This window comes from Phaenicophaeus curvirostris, chromosome 27 (assembly GCF_032191515.1).
Source record: "Phaenicophaeus curvirostris isolate KB17595 chromosome 27, BPBGC_Pcur_1.0, whole genome shotgun sequence".
Lineage (NCBI taxonomy): Eukaryota > Metazoa > Chordata > Aves > Cuculiformes > Cuculidae > Phaenicophaeus > Phaenicophaeus curvirostris.
The window spans coordinates 2142615-2163353 of record NC_091418.1 but is presented as its reverse complement, the minus strand read 5'-3'; the positions used below and the strand labels follow the sequence as shown (position 1 = coordinate 2163353).

The window sequence follows — 20739 nt, the reverse complement described above, 5'->3', positions numbered from 1 at the left end:
GTGCTACCTGCTGGAAAGCCCTGAGCTCCACAGGAGGGGGCAGCTCGCTGCGAGCCTCCCCCCTCCAGCTCGAGGAGGGGATTTGAAGCTCCTGCAGCTCCCGCTGTGCCTCAGTTTCCCCGCCAGCCCCTGGTTGCTGTGATTTTCCCTGCATACCGCCCCCCCCCCAGCTCTGCTTTTTCTTGGATGCAGGAGGGATTGGGGGGGGGGTGTTCCCCCCTCCAGTCTTGCTCTTCAGGGTGGATTCTAGCTGCGAGCATCCTCGGGGGGATGCAGCCCAGGCTGTTCTGGGGAGAATTGCGCAGGGGAGACCCCTGCCTGGGGCCTGGTATGGGGTGCAGGGTACCTGCTGCAAAGAACCAGTGCCCTGTGCCCGATTCCTGGTGCCCGGTGCCCAATGCCCAGTTCCTAGTGCCCTATGCCTGGTGCCCAGTGGCTGTTCCCAGTGCTTTATGCCCTGTTCCTGCTGTCCGGTGCCTGTCCCCAGTTCCCAATGCCTGCCCCCTATGCCCATTTCCCAGTGCATAGTCCATGGTGCCCTGTGCCCGTTCCCGGTGGCCGGTGCCTGGTTTCCAGTACAGGGGTCCAGGTGCTCCGTGCTCAGTGCCCGTTACCTGTTCCCGGTGCCCAGAGCAAGGTTCCCATGCCCAGTCCCAGTGCCCATTCCCTGTTCCCAGAGCAAGGTTCCCATGCCCAGTGCCTAGCACCAGTGCCCATTCACTATCCCCATTGCTGCTGCAAGCTTCCCAGTGACTAGTGCCCAGTGCCCATTCACTGGTGCCCGGTGCCTGCTGCCCATTCCCTGTCCCCATTTTCCGGTGCCCGTTTCCCAGTGCCCATTCCCTGTCCCCCTATCCCGGTGCCCTTATCCCGGTGCCAGTTTCCCAGTGACCGTTTCCTGGTGCCCATTTCCCTGTCCCCATTCCCGGTGCCCAGTGCCCATTTCCCGTTCCCCGGTGCCCCTATCCCTGTCTCCATTTCCTGCCCGTTTCCCATTCCCTGTTTCCCGGTGCCCGTTTCCTCGTGCCCGTTTCCCGTTCCCCGTATCCCGGTGCCGGTTTCCCGGTGCCCCTATCCCTATCCCCGTTTCCCGGTGCTCATTTCCCTGTCCCCCTTTCCCGGTGCCCCTTTCCTAGTGCCCGTTTCCCACTGCCTGTTTCCCGTTCCCCGTATCCCGGTGCCCGGTTTCCCGGTGCCCGTTTCCCAGTGCCCATTCCCGGTCCCCGTTTCCCGGTCCCCGTTTCCCGGTCCCCGTTTCCCGGTCCCCGTTTCCCAGTGCCCGTATCCCGGTGCCCCTATCCCTGTCCCCGTTTCCCGGTGCCCCTATCCCGGTGCCCATTTCCTAGTGCCCGTTTCCCTGTCCCCATATCCCGGTGCCGGTTTCCCAGGGCCCCTATCCCGATGCCCCTACCCGGAGCCCATTCCCTGTCCCCTTTTCCCGTTCCCCCCTATCCCCGTTTCCCGTTCCCCCCTATCCCGTTCCCCATCCCCTCGCTCCCCTCTCGGCGCTCCATTGTGCGGAGCCTCCATTGTGACGCGCGGGCCCCGGCTCGGCTTTGTCTGTCCATATATGGGCAGCTACGTCACGGAGCGCTCCCCTCGCCGCATAAAGGGGCCGCGGAGTCCCCGGCGGAGCAGTCGGGCGGCTGCGAGGGAACCTGCGAGCGTGGAGACTGAGGGAGGGAGCGAGCGAGAGAGCGAGAGGAGGGGTTAAATCCTCCCCCCCACTTCATCATCATCATCATCATCATCACCACCACCATCCAAGCTTTCTACAATCCCCCCCCCACCCCCGCTTCAACAACCCCTCGAGGAAACCCCACCGAGGAGGCACCCCCTGCCTCCCACCTCCTCCTCCTCCTCATCCCGCCCCCGCCCCAACTTTTTTTTTTTTATTTTTTATTTTTTTTATTATTTTTTTTTCCCCCATTTTGCATGATTCCCCCGGCTCGGAGCTGCCGCTCGGATGTTGTTTCCCCGGGAGCTGAGCTCGGAGCCCTCGCGTTGAGCCGCCAGCCTCCTCCTCCTCCTCCTCCAGTGCTATGACAGGCAAACTCCTGGAGAAGCTGCCGGGGACCATGAACACTTTGATGAACCAATTGCCTGACAACCTGTACCCAGAGGAGATCCCCAACTCCTTGAACCTTTTCTCCAGCGGCGGCAGCGACTCGGTGCCTCACTACAACCAGATGGCTGCAGGTAAAGGGGAAAAAGCGGGGGGGGGGGGGGGGGTAGGAAAAATGGGGAGACAGGGAAATGGGGGGGGGCGAGGATGCTGCGGGTAGGGTGATTCGGAAAGAAGGGAAGCGCTGGGGCTGGGGAGCCTCATCCCATCCCACCCACCCCCCCCGCACCCACCCACCCACCCACCGCTTCTTTTTCTCCCCTCGCCGCGATCGCAGCGCCGCTTGCGGAGCCGCCGCAGGTACCGGGGGGGGGGGTGGTGGGGGGTGGTGGAGGGCAAAGGGGGGGCTTTCGAAGGGGCAACCGAGGCGGGGAAGGGCAGCAACCCCTCCCCTCGGGGGTGCGAAGGGACCCCCTGCCCGCCCCCGCGTGCGGGGGAGCCGCGGGCACGCGTGGCATCGCCCCCTCCCCCCCAATTTCCATTCCCGCAGCCCCCGGGACGCGGCGCTGAGTTTCCCGGAGCGCTGGGTTGGGGATTAGGGGAGAGGGGGGTCTGGGCTGCTGGGGGGCACAGGTGAAGCCCTGTGTCCCCGCTCCCTCGAGGAGCCTCGGAGGGCTAAAAGTGCCCCCCCCCCCCCCCAATTCTCCCCTTCCCCCCGTGTCTCTCCTCGCCCGGGGCTCGGCGCAGGGAAGGTGGCGAGTCCCTAACGGAGCCGGTGGCCACAGCGGGCGGCGGTGCCGGGGGCTGGACGGGGAGGAAGCCTTACCTGTACCCGCAGGTACCTCCTTCCTCCGTTCCCAGGCCGGGGGGGGGGGGGGGCGCGGCCGCGGGGTCCCGAGCGCGTCTGCGTTTTTCCCCCCTCCTCATCCTCCCCGCATCCCCGCAGCGAGCAGAGCGGGGAGGGGGGAAAAGCAGCGAGACGGGTGGGATCGGGGAACCCCCCCCAGAGCATCCCCGCTGGCCCCTTCCCCTCCCATCTCACCCTACCCCGCTTCTCTCCCGCTTTCCAGATAATGTTATGGACATTGGCTTAGCGAACGAAAAGGCCGGTCAGGAATTGTCCTCGTACTCGGGGACTTTTCAACCCGCCCCGGGGAACAAGACTGTCACCTACCTTGGGAAATTCGCTTTCGACTCGCCCTCCAACTGGTGCCAGGACAACATCATCAGCTTGATGAGCGCGGGCATCCTGGGGGTGCCGCCGTCCTCGGGGGCGCTCACCGGCACGCAGAGCTCGGCGGGCAGCATGGGGCCCCCGCAGGGCGAGGTGGACCAGATGTACCCCGCGCTGCCGCCCTACTCCTCCTGCAGTGACCTCTACCCGGAGCCCGTCTCCTTCCACGACCCCCAGAGCAACCCCGGCCTCACCTACTCGCCCCAGGATTACCAGGCGGCCAAACCCGCTTTGGACAGCAACCTCTTCCCCATGATCCCAGACTATAACCTCTACCACCACCCCAACGACATGGGCGCCATCACGGAGCACAAACCCTTCCAGAGCTTGGACCCCATCCGCGTCAACCCGCCCCCCATCACCCCGCTGGAGACCATCAAGGCCTTCAAGGACAAGCAGATCCACCCCGGTTTCGGGGGGCTGCCGCAGCCGCCGCTCACCCTCAAGCCCATCCGACCCCGCAAGTACCCCAACCGGCCCAGCAAGACGCCTCTCCACGAGCGACCCCACGCTTGCCCCGCCGAGGGCTGCGACCGCCGCTTCTCGCGCTCCGACGAGCTCACCCGCCACCTCCGCATCCACACGGGCCACAAGCCCTTCCAGTGCCGCATCTGCATGCGGAGCTTCAGCCGCAGCGACCACCTCACCACCCACATCCGCACCCACACCGGCGAGAAGCCCTTCGCCTGCGAGTTCTGCGGCCGCAAGTTCGCCCGCTCCGACGAGCGCAAGCGGCACGCCAAGATCCACCTCAAGCAGAAGGAGAAGAAGGCTGAGAAGGGCTCGGCCGGGCAGCCCCCTGCCGCGCCCCCCAACGCCGCCGTCGCCGCCACCGCCTCGCCCCCCGTCGCCCTCGCCCCGGCCGTCACCACGTGCGCTTGAGGGACCGCGGCGCGGTGACACCCCCTCTCCTCTCCTGCCCTCCGCACCCTTTTGGGGGGGCCCCCAGGGTGGCCTCGCCCCCCGGGTTCTGTGCTGCACGGGTCCAACCCTGCCCGCGCCCGGATTGACCGGGTCCCAGCTGCCCGCGCCCGGATCCCGCCTGCACTTGGATCGACAGCATCCGCACTGCCTGGATCCAGCGCCCGCGCTGACCGGGTCCGGATTACCCACACCCGGCTCACCCGGATTCCAGTCGCTCGCACCCGGCTCACTTGGATCCCAGTTGCCCGCACCCGGATTGCCCGCATCCCAGTTGCCCACACCCGGATTACCCGCACCCGGCTCCCCGGGATCCCAGTTGCCCGCACCCGGATTACCCACGCCGAGCTCACTGGGATGCCAGTTGCCTGCTCCCAGTTAACCCCCAGACGGCTCCCCGGGAGCCCCGTTGCCCACACCCGGATTACCCAGACCTGGCTCGACTGGATCCCTTCTCCGGTGCTCGGATCCCTGCACCTGGATTACCCGCCCTGCCCGGATCCTGGCTGCCTCAATCCGGATTGTCCAGACCTGGATTGCCTGGATCCGGCTTTCCCAGCTCCGGATCCCAGCTGCCCGCATCCCCTGGGACCAGCCTGCTCGCACCCGGCTTGTTCCTTATCCGGGTTGCACGTTCCAGGGATCCCGGCCGATCTGGATCCCAGGAAGCCAGATCCCACCTGGCTGGTTTCCCAGAGCTGGCCTGGGCAGGATCAGGCCCTTCTGGATCCCACCCTCCTGTATCCCGAGGGGTTGGGCTGAGCAGGATGAGACCTTCCTTGATCCCACCTCTCCAATTCCCTGGGGGCTGCGTTGGGTAGGATGGGGCCTTCTGGGTCCCACCTGCCTGGTTCCCTAGGGACTGGGCTGAGCAGGATGGGACCAGCCAGGTTCTCCAGGGGCTTGACTGAGCAGGATGGGACCCTCCTGGATCTCACCAGCCTGGTTCTCCAGAGCTGAGCAGGATGGGACCCTGCTGGATCTCACCAGCCTGGCTCTCTAGGGCTGAGCAGGATGGGACCCTCCTGGATCTCACCAGCCTGGTTCTCCAGAGCTGAGCAGGATAAGACCCTGCTGGATCTCACCAGCCTGGCTCTCCAGGGCTGGGCAGGATGGGACCCTCCTGGATCTCACCAGCCTGGTTCTCCAGAGCTGAGCAGGCTGGGACCCTGCTGGATCTCACCAGCCTGGCTCTCCAGGGCTGGGCAGGCTGGGACCCTCCAGGATCTCACCAGCCTGGTTCTCCAGAGCTGAGCAGGATAAGACCCTCCTGGATCCCACTCCCTGGCTCCCCAGGTCCCTGGCTCTTCCCGGTCCAGCTGGGGATGGATGGATGGAGCCTCCTTGCTCCCCTCTGCCCCGCTGGCTCCGGCTCCATCCCTGGTGCCCCCTCCCCAGCCCTGGTCCCCAGGCAGAGGTAAGCGAGGCTGGGATCCCCGACCCGGCGGGTGGGCGGCTCTGCGGGTCTCCTCAACTTCGGGGAGCGACGTCCGGCACCAGCTTTGGGCTTTGGGTTTCTTTATTTCTTTTCTCTTTTTTTTTTTTATTTTTTCCTCCCCCCCAGCAGAAGGGAAATTCTTTACAGAAATGCAGAACAACAACAACAAAAAAAACACCCAGTATTTTGCTGAATACTTTTTATAATGTGAGATATTTTTATTTTATTTTATTCGGTCACTTTAAAGCAACCAACTACAGAGGAGAAAAAAAAATAATCAATTAGTCCTCTATTTTATTTTATTTTATTTTTTCTTTCTCCTTCTGGTATGTGCATGTCATTGCATGACTGCTCTGATTTTTTTCTTCTTTTGTTTTAATCCGACTGTGCTCAGACATTTAAGCGAAACGAAGCAAAAATCATAATAATGACTTTAAAAAAAATAATCTTTGTTGCCAAAAGGTCGTGCTATCCAGGTTTGATGTCTGCATGTGATTAAAAAAAATAAAATGCAAAAAAAACGCATTAAAAACCTATAAAAAAAAATAAAGAGAAGAGAAAGAATGCAGTTTAATTTATGTGAACTGAAAGGAATAAGACAAAAAAAATACAAAATACAAAACATAAACCACACAAACCTAAGGGAATGATATTTTTTGAAAGACTTTTGTATAAAGTTGAGTACTTAGAGAAAAAAAAAAAAAGGAAAAAAAACCCCATACCAGATGTAATATATTTTGTGGATGTTTTTATTTCTTGGATTTATAGTACCTTATACTAAGGTTCAAAAGAAACAAAAAATGAGGATGCTTGATATTGTGAAAAGGTGATAATTTTCACACACATTTCATTTGCTCATTCGTCACGTCGTTAATGCAAATCTGATCGTTAATGCAAACGGCATTTTTAAGGGAAACCAAGCCGAACTATGGAACCGATGTCTTGTTGTACCATTTGCACTGTGAGCAAATGCTAATGCAGTAAATATATCGTGTTTGCTGACAATCAAACGCCGGAGTAAATATCTTTCTTTTTACCTTAAAAAAAAAAAGACCCATTTGGGGTCAGAAACCCCCTTGAACCGCACGTTGTGGTGAAACGTTGAGGTCGGTGGGCGCTGCGCCTCTTCTTAAGCGACTTGGAAACCTCTTTGTACAATTTTTGACCCTCCTCGTGTCGTGTTTTCTGCGTATTTTGCTAGTTTGGGTCTTAAAAATAGGCAACTCTTCTCAGTTCCCCCTGCTCTTCGCAGGACGCCGCGGCGAGACCAACTGGGTGACCTCGAAGGCGACCACCTCCGTCCTCGCGTCCCCAATTCCCCGCTGCGTCCTTGCATCGCCCTTGACCTCGCGTCTTCTTTTTGGCCGCGTTGACCCCCCCCCCCCCCGTTTTGCCGTCGGCTTTTGCCGGGTTGCGTCTGTCGGAGGAGGATGATGATGGGTGGAAAGAGGATCTTGCGTCGCTTCAGCCGGTAATGCTGCCGCGCCGCCCGAACCACCCCGGGGACAGAGCCGAGAGGGGATTTTTGCTGGAATGGGGAGCTCGGGTTAAAAATAAGACACCGGCTTGAAGAGCCGGCGCTTGTACAGGCACGAGGGATGGTGGGAGAAGGAGTAGGATGAGGCGCTTGGCTGTCTGGAGCTGGTGTAAGGGTGGTGGCTCATAATGGTTAACTCCTTCCCCAGGGATGGGGCTGAAGCCCTGGCTCTTCTGGAGTTGGGATGATGGTCTGAGATGGTTAATTCTATCCCCAAGGATGGGGCTGAAGCCCTGGCTCTCCTGGAGTTGGGATGATGGTCTGAGATGGTTAATTCTATCCCCAAGGATGGGGCTGGAGCCCTGGCTCTCCTGGAGTTGGGATGATGGTCTGAGATGGTTAATTCTATCCCCAAGGATGGGGCTGGAGCCCTGGCTCTCCTGGAGTTGGGATGATGGTCTGAGATGGTTAATTCTATCCCCAAGGATGGGGCTTGGAGCTCTGGCTCTCCTGGAATTGGGATGATGGTCTGAGATGGTTAATTCTATCCCCAAGAATGGGGCTGGAGCTCTGGCTCTCCCAGAGTTGGGATGGTGGTTTGCGATGTTTAATTCTATCCCCACGGATGGGGCTGGAGCCCTGGCTCTCCTGGAGCTGGGTTGATGCTGGAGGTGAAGGTTGGAGGATGCTGATGGTTTGGGGGTGTCTTGGTCTGTGCTGGGCTGGAGCACGAGCATCCCATGAGCCTCCCCTTTCCCAAGGGCCTCTCAGCACTGCTGGTGGTTGGCAGTGGCATCATGGTCTTTCCTGGCGTGCCTGGGGTGTTGAGGAACCAACACTTGTCAAATGTCCCATCTTCCAATTTGCATCCGCAGCCGGTTCCTGGAGAAGCTGCAGCTCCCACCAGGTCAGGGCAGCTCTGCCCATCTACGGAGCTTCACTGAGAGCTCTGGCATGGAGGGGCTTTAATTCCAGAGAGAACGTGGGGGCAGACGGTGATGGAGAAAGTGCCTGGCGATGCCTGGCCCAGCCAGGGACAGCATCTCGTGGTGTTGGGGAATCGGCTCTGGAGCACCCGGGCGTTGTGTTAGTGGGCTCTCGTATCTCCAAGTGGATTCCCCGGTGGTTGAGCCTTCAGTGCCTGTTAAGATGAGGCTGGAGCAGCTGTCGGATTCATTGTGGGGCTTGAGGGGCGGCAGAGACAGCGTCTGGTGTCGAGGTGACCCAGGACTCCCTTTCCTTTGGTCCTTCCCTTCCCTCGGTTCTCCAAGTACCTCGGAGGTCCTGCAGCCATCCGGGGCTGCGTGTCGGTTTTGGAGCCACTGGTCCTTTCAGTGTCCCCTCGTGCAGCTCGGACAGGTCGAGGTGGATGGGTAGGAGCCGGAGCTGCCACGTACGCAGCCGATGATGGCATGGGGAGAGCCATGACAGCCCCCAGCATCTCCTCAGGGTGCTGTGGTGGTGGTTGTGCCCGTCTCCACTGGTGGCGTCTGCTGGAAGACGCTGGAGATGGTGGGCGTGGGCCGGCAAAGGAGCTGCCGCGGCAAGGAGCCACCCAAGGTTGCTCCAATGCTTTGGGCTCCTTCACTGTGGGTGAGGAGGAGGAGGAGAGGAACCCACCGGGCATCAACGGGACACCGTGGCCTTGGTACTGGGCTGAGGACCTGCTCTGCCACCCAGCTGCAGGCATCCCACCACCCCCTGCGCGGAGCAGGAAGGTGAGGAGCACCCTTGGGTGGCAAAACGCATGGAGTGCGTGCAGCACCTTGCACGAAAATGTTGGTTGCTACGGAAACACGGCACTTTCCATCCCTGTTCTGGGCTATCTGTGTTCTGGGGAGGAGGGAAGGGCTTGCCAGTCACGTACCAGCTCAACACAACTTGCTGCCTCTCCCTTCTTGATGGCGCTTCTGGGTTCCTGAGGAAGCCACCAACACCTCGCTCCTCTATGCTGAGGGTCTTCAGGGCTTTGCGAGCCATTGTGGAAATCCAAGAGCTCTCCACAGGATGGGATTTGCTTCTTGAGGAGGAGCACCAAGAGCTGAGATCTTGTCCTTGCAGTTGGGAGCGACGAGGACCTGCATCCAGGAGCTCCTGGTTGCCAGCTGGCAGCTCTCGACGTGACAGATGTTGGTGGGAACCCTCCCTAATTTTCTCAGCTGCTGGTTCAGCCTCTCCTGCTGCCCTGGCAGAAGACATCTCCTCCAGAAGGTGTGGATGGTTTCTGGATTGCCTGACCCTTATCTAATGCTGATGTCACACAGATCTGTCCTCATTGCTGGCCAGGGTGGCCGGTCCAGCCTCCTTTTGGAAGAGGGTTTCAGATGAAGGGCCTAGACCTGCTTCCCTCAGCACATTCCCCGAGGCAGGGCCTCCATGGAAGATGCTCCCCGTGGCCATCAGGATGCCAGGACCTGCTTATCCCACCTCTGCCTCACCATGTCCCCTGCCTCCCAAGATGCCACCATCCTACCCATGGTGGGGATGGTGGCCAGGAGCAGCAGCGTGTTGTAGAATCACAGGATGGTTTGGTTTGGAAGGGACCTCAAAGCCCATCCCACCATGGGCAGGGACACCTCCCACCGGATCAAGCTGCTCAAGGCCCAGTGAGCAAACCCTTCCCAGCATGGCCATCAGCCTCATTCCATCCTTCCTCTTCCTCCCTATCCTGCCTGCGCCCTGGCCAGGGGCGGTGCAGTGAGCTCCTCCCTCCTCCCTCTCCTCTCCGTCTTCTCCACCACCCCACCAGCACCCCAAACCCATCCCTTTCCCCCATGCCACAGCCCCTCTCCATCCCGGAGCTGCCGATCCCAGCTCCCTCTCCCCATCCCGACCCCAACCTGGTGCTGGAGGAGGGGTCTGGTCCCCATTCCCGCTGCCCCCACCTCGTCCCTTTTGGGCTAATCTCCTGTCCTCACCGGTGTCGGTGACACCTTCCCAGTTTAGCATCATCCTCCCTGCCTGTAATTACCGCCCTGTTTACCTCCACCCGCTAATTGATAAAGCCCAGCCCTGGCACGCAGCCCGGGTCCCCTCCCCGTGCGGTGGCACGTGTTGGTACCAGCCTGGTGGCACCGGCACCGAGCCGAGGATGTCACCCTCGAGCTACAATGGGAAGGTCCAGGAGCATCCACGTGTCCAGGGGCAGCCAAGGGTTCAGGGGCTCCCAGGGGTCCAGGGACACCCAAGGGTCAAGGGGTATCTAGGTGTCCAGGGACACCCAACGGTCCAGGGGAATTCAGGGGTTCAGGGTTATCCAGATGTCCAAGAGCACCCAGGGGTCCAGGGGCACCCAGAGCTGAAGGGGGTGTTTGTCATTGTGTGGTCTTGGCTGGTGGTGGATGATGGTGGCTACTGGGGATGAGGGGTTTTGGGTGGCCAAAATGGCTTTGCTGCCCAGCCACTTGGAGCTAAATCTGGGTGATTTCACCCCAAAATTGGGTGCTTCTACCCCAAAGCTTGGTTCTCCGAAGGTGCTGCACATCCCTTCCCTGGGTCTCCATGGCTGGGACAGTGTCCTTCAGGGGTGTCCTGGCCACCCCTCTTGTGTCCTTGCCCGCCTTGGGGGGGTTCTCAGCCCTCCCCCTCCACTCGCCCACCCCAGGGGGTTCCTGGCCACCTCCACCACCCCTCGCCCACCCCAGGAGTGGGTGAAGCCACCCAGCGGTTTGGGGCTCTCACTCCTCCTGTGACATCACGCATGACAGGTTAAGGCTCTCTCTCTCCTCCCATGACATCACGTGATGGCTGGTTCTCCACTGATGTCACACGGCTCCCTCTCCACCCGTGACATCACACGACGGGTTAAGGCTCCCATTCCTCCTGTGAGGTCACACGTGGCTCCTGCTTTTCCTGTGACATCATGGGGCGGGTTAAGGCTCCCATCCCTCTCATGACATCACATGTGGCTCCATCTCCTCCTGTGATGTCACGTGATGGGTTAAGGCTCCTCTTATTCCTCCTGTGATGTCACACGTGGCTCCGTCTCCTCCTGTGACGTCATGCGATGGGTTGAGGCTCCCATCCCTCCCGTGATGTCACACATGGCTCCGTCTCCTCCTGTGACATCATGCGATGGGTTGAGGCTCCCATCCCTCCTGTGATGTCACACATGGCTCCGTCTCCTGTGACGTCATGCGATGGGTTGAGGCTCCCATCCCTCCCGTGACGTCATGTGGTGGCTGGTTCTCCTGTGACATCACGCGGCTCCCTCTCCTCCCATGGTGTCATGTGATGGATCAAGGCTCCCTCTCCTCCCGTGATGTCACGCGTGGCTCCCCTTCCTCCCGTGATGCGATGGGTTAAGGCTCCCGTTCCTCCTATGATGTTGTGTGGCAGGTAAGGGCTCCTGTGCCTCCCTGACATCACACACCATCACCAGGTTGGACAAGACCTCTCAGATCATCGAGTCCAGCCATTCCTATCAGCCACATGTCTCTGAGGCGGCTCCCCCACCTCCCTGGGCAGCCTGTTCCAGAGCCTCATGACCCTTTCGGTGAAAAATTTCTTTCTGATGTGCAGCCTGAACCTCCCCTGGGGGAGCTTGAGGCCATTCCCCTTGTCCCTGTCCCCTGGGAGAAGATCCCAGCTCCCCCCTCCCCAGAGCCCCCCCTCAGGTAGCTGCAGAGAGGAACAAGGTCTCCCCTCAGGGCTCCTCCCCTCACGGGGTCACGTGGCTCCCTAGTTCCCGCCCGTGGCGTCCCGCGGCGGGCCGAGGCTCCGCCCCCTCTCCCGTGACGTCACGCTCCGCCGGGCCGGCAGGGGGCGCTGCGGCGGGGGGCGGGGCGGGAGCGGCCGACGATGAGCTGGTGAGAGCGGCCGGGACGGGGGCGCCGGGGCCGGGGGCACCGAGCCGGGGCCGGGGGACACCGAGCCGGGGCCTGGGCTGGGCACCGAGCTGGGCCCACTGCTAGCTACCGAGCTGGACCCAGTGCTGGCCACTGAGCTGGGCCTGGGCTAGCCACCAAGTAGGCCACCATGCTGGCCCAGCTTGGCCCCAGTGCTAGCCACCGAGCTGGGGCTGGGGTGGACACCAAGCTAGGCCAGTGCTGGCCACCAGGCAGGCCCCCATGATGGCCACTGAGCAAGGCCAGACTGGCCCAGCTTGGCCCCAGTGCCGGCCACCAAGCTGGGCCAGGGCTAGCCACCGAGCTGGGCCTGGGGTGGACACCGAGCTGGGGCGCTGCTAGCCACCGAGCTGGGCCCCGGTGCTAGCCACCAAGCAGGGCCACCATGCTGGCCACTGAGCAAGGCCGGAGCTGGCCCAGCTTGGCCCCGGTGCTAGCCACCAAGCTGGGGCTGGGGTGGCCACCGAGCTTGGCCGCTGCTAGCCACCGAGCTGGGCCTGGGGTGGACACCGAGCTGGGGCGCTGCTAGCCACCGAGCTGGGCCTGGGGTGGACACCGAGCTGGGGCGCTGCTAGCCACCGAGCTGGGCCTGGGGTGGACACCAAGCAGGCCCCCATGATGGCCACTGAGCAAGGCCAGACTGGCCCAGCTTGGCCCCAGTGCTAGCCACCGAGCTGGGACAGGGCTGGCCAGTGAGCTGGGTCGCTGCTAGCCACCAAGCAGGGACAAGGGCTGGGCACCAAGCTGGGCCAGGGCAAGCCACCAAGTGGGCCACCATGCTGGCCGCTGAGCAAGGCCGGAGCTGGCCCAGCTTGGCCGCAGTGCTGGCCACCGGGAGGGCCTCTGTACTGGCCCCTGTGCTGGCCACTGAGCTTGGCCAGTACTGCCCACCAAGCTGGGACTGGGGCGGGCCCCCATGCTGGCCGCTGAGCAGACCCAAGTGCTGGCCACCAAGCAGGGCTTGGTATTAGTCCCAGCTTGGCCCCAGTGGTGGCCACTGAACAGGCCTCGTTGCTGGTCCCAGCTTGGCCCCAGCAGCAGTGTCCCCGGCTGTCACCCCAGGACCCCAGGGGGAGCCCCCTGCCCTCCCATCACCCACGTGCGACCCAAAGGTCCCCTCTAAGCCCACCTGTAAAACCACTTCAATGCTGTTAAAGCAAAGCTTTCTTGTTAAAAAAAAAAAAGGAGTTCCCAGGAATGTTTGATTCGGATCCCATGGCACCTTTGCTGCTTTTCCCCGTCCCGTGTTTGTGTGAGGAGTTAATGTTGCCCGGGGCAGGGGGTTTCTCAGCCTGGATCGGGCACCGTTAGGAAAGGTGAAGGGTGGGATGAGTTACGGTGAAAAAGGGAGCAAAAGGCTTTCCCCTTGCGTGGTGATCTCAGGTTGGGTTCGCCAGCGCAGGCACCTGGTGAAAATAGGAGATTGTTGGGGCTGGGAGTGGGGTTATTTCTGCTCTTTGCGTCCTTCAATGATAAAAAAATATAAGCTTATCCACCAGGTCTGGTTTGGTTCAGCTTTGCTCGCCTCGGAGCAGCCGTGGTTCTAGACAGCGTTGGGTAGCGAGAGTTGGAGCTGCGTTTTGCGTTCGGAAAGCTCCAGCCAGTGGGCAAGACCTGCTCTGCTCTCCTGGTCCAGGAGGAGCCGCAGAACCCAAACTAAGAAATAACAATTCTCTTCGCTTGCTGGATGTGGAATAATTAGAGTGCGGAGTGGCATCGCTTCCCCTCTGTGCTTTCCAGTGTCCTCCAGCCACACTGTCCCTGCAGAACCTCGTAGCTTATGGCATCTGGTGGCTTCTTGACACCGCACGTGGCGTTTATGGAGAGAGTGAGTGTTTTCGCCTTTTGCTGGGAAGGAATAAAAGGTCAGTGCCGGAAGGAGAGGGGGACTCGATGCTCTGCTGGAATCTCAATCTCCTTTTCTTCTCCGGCAGCGTCAGCCCTCGACGTGGCACGGCTCGGACCCCCCGGGGCTGCGGCACCGTGGCAGGGACACAATGGCTCTCAGTTCAGCCTTGCTGGTCCTGCCAACCCTCCCGAGCGATAATTCACGCAGCCGCCCGTCCTGGCTGAATCGCCCTATTGACAGCGGGGCCGGAGGTCAGTGGGGCCGGGCGAGGCGTGACGTCCGCCCCGCTGCCCCAGCCAGGGGTTACGCTCCCACCAGCACCGGTGGCGCGAGGAACCGATTGTACCGGGGTCGTGTCCCGCTCCTCAAACGTCAGAGCGAAGTGTGGTCAGCCCCGGTGCCAGAGCTCTGCCGTCCCCATGGAGGGAACGAGCTGTGTTCCAGCCTGGTGGGGCACGAGGTTGCTTTGACCACCAGCACGTGTTTTTCTAGCTTCCATGCGTGTCTCTCTCCAACAATGGGCACCGTTAGACCCAGAGCAACGAAGCTGGGGAAGGGGCTGGAGAACAAGAGGAGCGGCTGAGAGAGCTGGGGGTGTTTAGTCTGGAGAAGAGGAGGCTGAGGGGAGACCTCATTGCTCTCTGCAACTCCCTGAGAGGAGGTTGTGGAGAGGAGGGAGCTGGGCTCTTCTCCCAAGGGACAGGGGACAGGACGAGAGGGAATGGCCTCAAGCTCCGCCAGGGGAGGGTCAGACTACATATCAGAAAGAATTTTTTCACGGAAGGGTCACTGGGCACTGGCAAAGGCTTCCCAGGGAGGGGGTTGAGTCCCCTTCCCTGGAGGGGTTTAAGGGACGGGTGGACGAGGTGCTGAGGGATATGGGTTAGTGATGGATGGGAATGGTTGGACTCAATGATCCAGTGGGTCTTTTCCAATCTGGTGATGCTATGATTCTATGATTAATTAAACCCCCTTTTGGCAGAGATCAGCTGTCGTGGCCGGTCGAGAGGATGGAGCTCCATCCTCGGCTCTCCTACAGATCACGCTGGGGAAGGAGAACCTGACTCTGCCTCCAGTTCTGCTTCTGTACACTCGTTACCTTAATCTTCTGCGAAGACTTGTAGAGGTTAAATGGCAAGGAGACCCTTTGCACGCGGGATGGTAGATTCCTAGAGTTGTTCGTGGTTAATCCTTTGCCTTCCCTCACTCTTGGAGGGTCAGGGCTCTGCGCCACATCCAGACAGGGAACGCGGCCGTGCCCCCTGCGCCAACATGGGAAAGCTTTGCTCCAGAGAGCAAATCCAGAGGCTGGATTAAAATTCCAAATTCCTGACTCCTGCGCCTTGGCAACTAGGCAGTGCTGTCTTTCTAGGCTAAGCTTTATTTAGAGCAGGAGTAGGCTTGTTTTGGGAAACAGCCTCACAGAGACAAATAAGAGGTTTTCTAAATCGCAGTGGAGCTTGGTGGCTTCCTTTAGGCTTCACCCTCTGGATTGGGGTCTCTTGGATGCGTTCGCATCCCTCTCTTCATCCTGTGGCCATGTTTTTGAGGAGAGAGGGGAAAATACTCCAGCGATTACCTTCACCATCGCTCCTTTTAAAAAAGTAAAGGGAAAGAGTGATGTCTTTGCTGCATCACCACCCTCAGTTGCTGCAAGCGTCTGATTTATGACCGTCTAAAGGATTTTTTAAGGTTCATGGAACGGCATGAACCCAAACACTGTTACAGCTTGTAACCCGACTCCCAAATTCCTCATTTTTGGCTTCCCAGCTCCTGCAGGTGATTTTACAAAACGGGAAGGGGCAGTTAGCAGTGCGACAGCTCAATATCCGAGTGCTGCCTCTCGGCACCGCTGCAACAGCTGGTATTTACTGGGAGAAAAAGATATGTTAAGCAAATGTTGATAGCGAGGGAGCACGATGCACGTGTTTTCTGGTTGCAGTGCAGCGTGTGATGGGTCTGCACGAGGGGCTGCTGCTGCCCGACCGTGAAACCATATGTGTCTTGGCAGGGAGCTCTCCCTAAGTGTGCTCACAGCCCAGAAACCAACCGTATCGCGGACTGCATCCAGAGCCACACGAGCAGCAGGGCAAGGAGGGAGTTTGACCCTCTGCTCCGCTCTGGTGAGACCCACCTGGAGCCCTGGGTCCAGTTCTGGAGTGCTCAGCACAGGGAGGACATGGAGCTGTTGGAGCGAGGCCAGAGGAGGCCATGGAGATGATCCGAGGGCTGGAGAACTTGTGCTATGAGGCCAGGCTGAGAGAGTTGGGGTTGTTCAGCCTGAAGAAGAGAAGGCTGCGGAGAGACCTTAGAGCAGCTTCAGTGCTGAAAGGGGCTCCAGGAAAGCTGGGGAGGGGCTCTTGATCGGGAAGGGCAGGGATAGGATGAGGGGAACGGTTTTGAGCTACAAGAGGAGAGATTGAGGTGAGATCTTAGGCAGAAATGTTTTGCCGTGAGGGTGGGGAGGCCCTGGCCCAGGTTGCCCAGAGCAGGGGTGGCTGCCCCGTCCCTGGAGGGGTTCAAGGCCAGGTTGGATGGGGCTTGGAGCCCCTGATCCAGTGGGAGGTGTCCCTGCCCGTGGCAGGGGTGGGACTGGATGGGTTTTGAGGTCCTTTCCAACCCAATCCATTCCCTGATTCTAAGTGGACAGAGAAGCTAGCATCCGTTTCAAGTTGGGAGTGGAACTGTGTTGCTGTGTGATATTTAACTCTCCAGGTCTTTATTGATGCAATGCAGAGTTAATGTCTTTTCCGAAATGTGTGGTGGTGGAGGTGAAGAGGAGCTGCCTGTCTCAACAAGGAGGGTTGGCCGGATGGACTTATCCCTGCTGGCAAGGGAAGAGGAGCATGCAGGGAGGTGGCAGGCATAGCTGGGCTGCAGCGTAAGAGCAGGGTTGTTGGTTATTCACTTTGTTTCCCGTACGCTGTGGCCACGCTGGGCAGGTGCGGTGCAAACACATCCAAAGGCGCCGGGTTCTTTCCAGTGAATCAATATTGATATTTTCCAGAGCTCAAATCCCAGTCCCCTTGTGGTCAATGCCAACACTTCCCCTTCGCTCTGGGTTTCAACGAAACCAGGATTTGGAGATGAGCACGGGATAAAATTAGATTGGATGAAGCAACCGGATACCAAAGCGGTGAGTGAGGTGCACCCAGCTCCCAAACACCTCCCTGCACGGCCCTGCCACACGCGTGGCACCCGTGCAAGGTGCTTTGCGCATCCAAAAGGGATTATTTGAGTGAAACCGAAACGCTGGCCTGCCCTTCCACAAGTTGGGCAGTGCTGGCAGCTCAGCTCGCTCCAGCATCGTCATCTGGGGAGCTCCTGGCCCGGGTTATCCAAAGAATTCATGGATGCCCCATCCCTGGAGGGGTTCAAGGCCAGATTGGATGGGGCTTGGAGCCCCTGATCCAGTGGGAGGTGTCCCTGCCCCTGGCACGGGGTGGAACTGGATGATCTTTAAGATCCCGTCCCACCTCAAACTATTCCATGATCCCATCCTGCACTTCAGTGGGAGATGGCAGCGCCTGGCGTGGTCCTCGGAGCGCGATTAGCACGTGGTTATTTCTTAATTATTATTTTTTCCACCTTCTTTGTACAGGTAGATAGAAATCAGTGTTAGAGTTGAGCCACAACCGTGTTTCACAACCATGCTTAAAATGGATATTTTTGTAGCATAGTCAGGGCCTAAAACAGCCTTGCAAAACTCTGCTCGCCCACGCGCCTGGCGTGAGTAATTTTCTTTTGATGGGTGAGTAAAATATCATTATTTTTTTTTCATGCTCATCTTGGAATGGGTGGGAGAGCCGATTCTGACATTATTTTTGATTTGCTTAACACTGACACCGTGCTTGGCTCCGTGCAGGATGCAGAGATGGGAGCAGCACCCTGCTCCAAAAAGCTGTATGGGATGTAGGGATGGGAGCAGCGCCCTGCTCCAAAAAGCTCTGTGCAGGCTGCAGAGATCAGAGCAGAGCTCTTTATGGGATGCAGGGATGTGAGCAGCGTCCTGCTCCAAATTGCTCTGTATGGGATGCAGGGATGCGAGCAGCACCCTGCTCCAAAGATCTGTGCAGGATGCTGCTCTGAGTAGCTTGCCATCCATGGGCACGGTCTCTCCAATCCTGGAGCAGGGGAAGTTGCTGACCTAAACCAGCATAAAATGACTGTTTAACCTTTTTTCCTCTCCCCTGCCGCAGGGGCTGACATCCATTTGTGCTTTAATGCCTACAATTCCATAGGGATGGGGCTGAAATGCAGGTGGGAGCACCCGCCTGCTGGACTGGATGCCTTGATTTCCACGGGACCTCATCCCGGCATCGCGCCTCTCCCTGCCTCTCACCACCCTGTGACCTCTCATCTCCAACTGAAGAGAAAACCCAAAGCAGAATTTGGCGCAGATCCTCCCTCGACATAAGCTGTTTGTGATCCGTTTGGATAATTTTTTCCCTTTTTTTTTTTTTTTTTTTGCCTCCGCGCTGTGTTTGGAGCTGTTGCTATGAGTTCCTGCGAGGCGGGGGGGAGCGGGGTGGGACGATGCATGCAGTTTCCATGGACACGATGGAGTACAGCGAGGCATCCGGAGCGATGCTCGAGATGAATCCCTAACCCGCGGCTGCCTTCTTGCCTTTCTCACCTGGACGGGGCTTGGATCCCACCCTCTTGGCTCCGGGACGGCCCCCACAGCTGTGAATTTGCAGGTTTTGGTGATGTTTAGGAAGCCCAGAGTCAGGAGAGTTGTGGTTTGGTGGCTGGGGCTGGTTTTCTCAGGGCTGGTTTCCTCAGGGTTGGTTCTCTCCACATGCACGTGCCCAGCACCGCGCGCTCTGCCAGCCGTCACCGCCGTGGAGCCTGTGCAGGGTGCCTCCAGCGTTCGTTAGGACTCCGGAACGCTAATGAGATAATTAGTCTTGCTTCATCACCTACCGATGGTGGTCGCAGCTGACCTTGAACTTCCAGGGTGCTCTGGCTTTCCTGTATCACATCACGGAAAACGCGCTTAAAGGCACTTCATAACTGATGAGAAAGTGCAAGTTGTTCTCTCCAGGCTCGCATCCTTCCTCGGATGCTCCTGACCTTCCTGTTGATGTTCCAGGAATGCTTTGATGTCTCCCGGAGAGCAGCCAGTCCCGTGAGCAAACAGGACTCCAGGATGCAGTTAGACCTCGAGCTGAGCTCTGTCCCAAAGCCGGAGCTTAGCACAGTTTGCCACAGAGCAGAGGAAACTGTCCTAGGAGGAATTTCTGGGGCCAGTTTTTGGAGAATTAGGTATAAAGGGATGAGTTTGTAGAAGCCCTCGGCACACCATGTGCCAAAATCTGTGGGGCAGACAGGCTGGATGGGCTGGAGACCGTGCGGGAGGCTGGGTGTCATCCCGGCTGCAGGCAGAGAGGGGTTTCTTTCCAGTGAAAGAACTGAGATTTTTGGTGGAAATTCCAAGACTGAAAAGCTCTGGCTGGGATCCAGGCTGTGCTGGCTTGGGTTTCGTTGAGAGAAGGGGGAAAAAAAGCACTGAAACTTTCCACGGGAAGCGGGCCCTGTTCACAAGACATGGGTTTGGTGGTTGTTGGTGATGGTGTTCCCGATAAAAACTGGTCATTGCCACCAGTTCCTACCACACCGAGACCTGCAGGTGCCTGGCAAGCGCTGCCCGCGGCGGAGAAGTTGATTTTTGGGGAGGTGTGGTTGCCAGAGTTGCTTTTCATAGAATCACAGAATGGTTTGGGTTGGAAGGGACTCTAAAGCCCGTGCAGTTCCAACCCACTTGCCATGGGGGGTTCTCGGAATTGTTTAGGTTGGAAAAGACCTTTAATATGGTGATTCTGTGATCATTGAGTCCAATTGCATCTCGCAAAGGAATCGTGGAACGGTTTGAGTTGGAAGGGACCTTTAAGCCCATCCAGTTCTGGCTCGTCTGTCCATCTGTCCGTCCTTCCTTCAACATCCCCAGGGGCAGCAGGTTATCAGCTGTGGGTGAAAATGCTTGGAGCTTATCTGTGAAGGGTTTTCTGGGGTCTGGTTAGAGGTTGTAGAGCAATTAAAGGATCGCATCGGGTGATTATTTATCCTCTGAACGCCAGCGGGGCTCCCCAGCCTCCCCGCTACCTGCTCTGGGGAGCGGATGGAGCCGAGGTGCGATCTCCTGCTTGGTTCGACAGCAAAAGAGCCATCGCCTCCCTAAAGGAGGAATTCTTGAGCTCGATCCAGGCTGACAATTCCTGGTGGGGAGTGGGAGGGGGAGCTCCGTGTTTGAAACTCCCCGCAGACCTCGCTGAGCCGTCTTCTCCCCCTGCCTCCGAGGTTTGTTTGCAACTCTCCTGTGCATCCAGAGGAGGATGAGCCGCTTTGGTGTGCGGGCCCCGCGTTTGCACATGGAAAAGCCAAGTAAATATATGACATTGCTGGGAAAACTTCAGAGCAAATGAGCCACAGCTTCTCCCACCTTCCCCTCCCTGGGGTTCCTGAGCATCCCCAAGTAGAAGCTTTGCAGGATTCTCTCCGCCCACACTTTTTTTCCCTTCTTAAAGCTTTTCCCACCCCCTCCCTGCAGTGCTTCGTCCTCCTCCCTTCCAGCTGAACCCCACCGTGTTCCCAAACTCCGGGTGACCTCGCGGGGTGGGGGGACGTGGATGGCCAGGATGCACCCCCAGCCCCGCGGCGCAGGGGGAGACCGGGCTGGGAACGTTCCGGCTGTGACTCAGCGCGCTCGTGCTCTTCAGGAACAGGATTTCAAGGGATTTCACACCCCAAACACAACCCCAGCTTTCTCTCGCTCAGCAGAAATGAGACATCAAACAAAAAAAGGCACCGATCCTTGGTTTTCTTGCGGTGTGTTTAGACCCGGGCTCAGCTTAAGGTGACGCTGAATCCGTGCTGCGCAGGTAACCCAAAAGATTCTAACTGCGTGT

At 58.8% G+C, this 20739-nt stretch overlaps 2 protein-coding genes across 7 annotated transcripts in view; both read left to right on the top strand.

Moving 5' to 3' along the window:
- Positions 1 to 1633: 1633 nt before the first annotated feature.
- Positions 1634 to 6668, top strand: EGR3 (early growth response 3). 3 transcript variants are annotated; one of them, XR_011339175.1, is made up of 3 exons: positions 1634 to 2199; positions 3136 to 5361; positions 5517 to 6668. XR_011339175.1 is itself a non-coding variant. In XM_069877517.1 (2 exons), the coding sequence occupies exons 1-2, from the start codon at positions 2043 to 2045 to the stop codon at positions 4179 to 4181; spliced, it is 1203 nt and encodes a 400-aa protein (XP_069733618.1). In that variant the 5' UTR covers positions 1634 to 2042; the 3' UTR covers positions 4182 to 6668. The 3 variants fall into 3 exon arrangements, 2 of the variants coding, with proteins under 2 accessions (XP_069733618.1, XP_069733619.1); XM_069877517.1 differs by having other exon boundaries at positions 3136 to 6668; XM_069877518.1 differs by lacking the exon at positions 1634 to 2199 and adding an exon at positions 2813 to 2903 and having other exon boundaries at positions 3136 to 6668.
- Positions 6669 to 7070: 402 nt separating this feature from the next.
- The window catches only part of BIN3 (bridging integrator 3), a 49526-nt gene continuing 35857 nt past the window's right edge, over positions 7071 to 20739 (top strand). Inside the window, exon 1 of one of the 4 annotated variants that reach the window (XM_069877638.1) lies at positions 7071 to 7129. In XM_069877638.1, coding sequence (XP_069733739.1) covers positions 7089 to 7129 — 41 coding nt within the window. In that variant the 5' untranslated portion in view covers positions 7071 to 7088. Of the gene's footprint in view, positions 7130 to 11907; positions 11944 to 13786; positions 13811 to 16928; positions 16968 to 20739 lie in introns of those variants that run through there. The other 3 variants (XM_069877639.1, XM_069877640.1, XM_069877641.1) reach the window with 3 other exon arrangements.

Coding starts and splice junctions, on each gene's coding strand:
- EGR3 (XM_069877517.1), top strand. CDS start 2,043: ATGACAGGCAAACTCCTGGAGAAGCTGCCGGGGACCATGAACACTTTG. Junction 2,200..3,135: donor CTACAACCAGATGGCTGCAG/GTAAAGGGGAAA, acceptor CCCGCTTTCCAG/ATAATGTTATGGACATTGGC.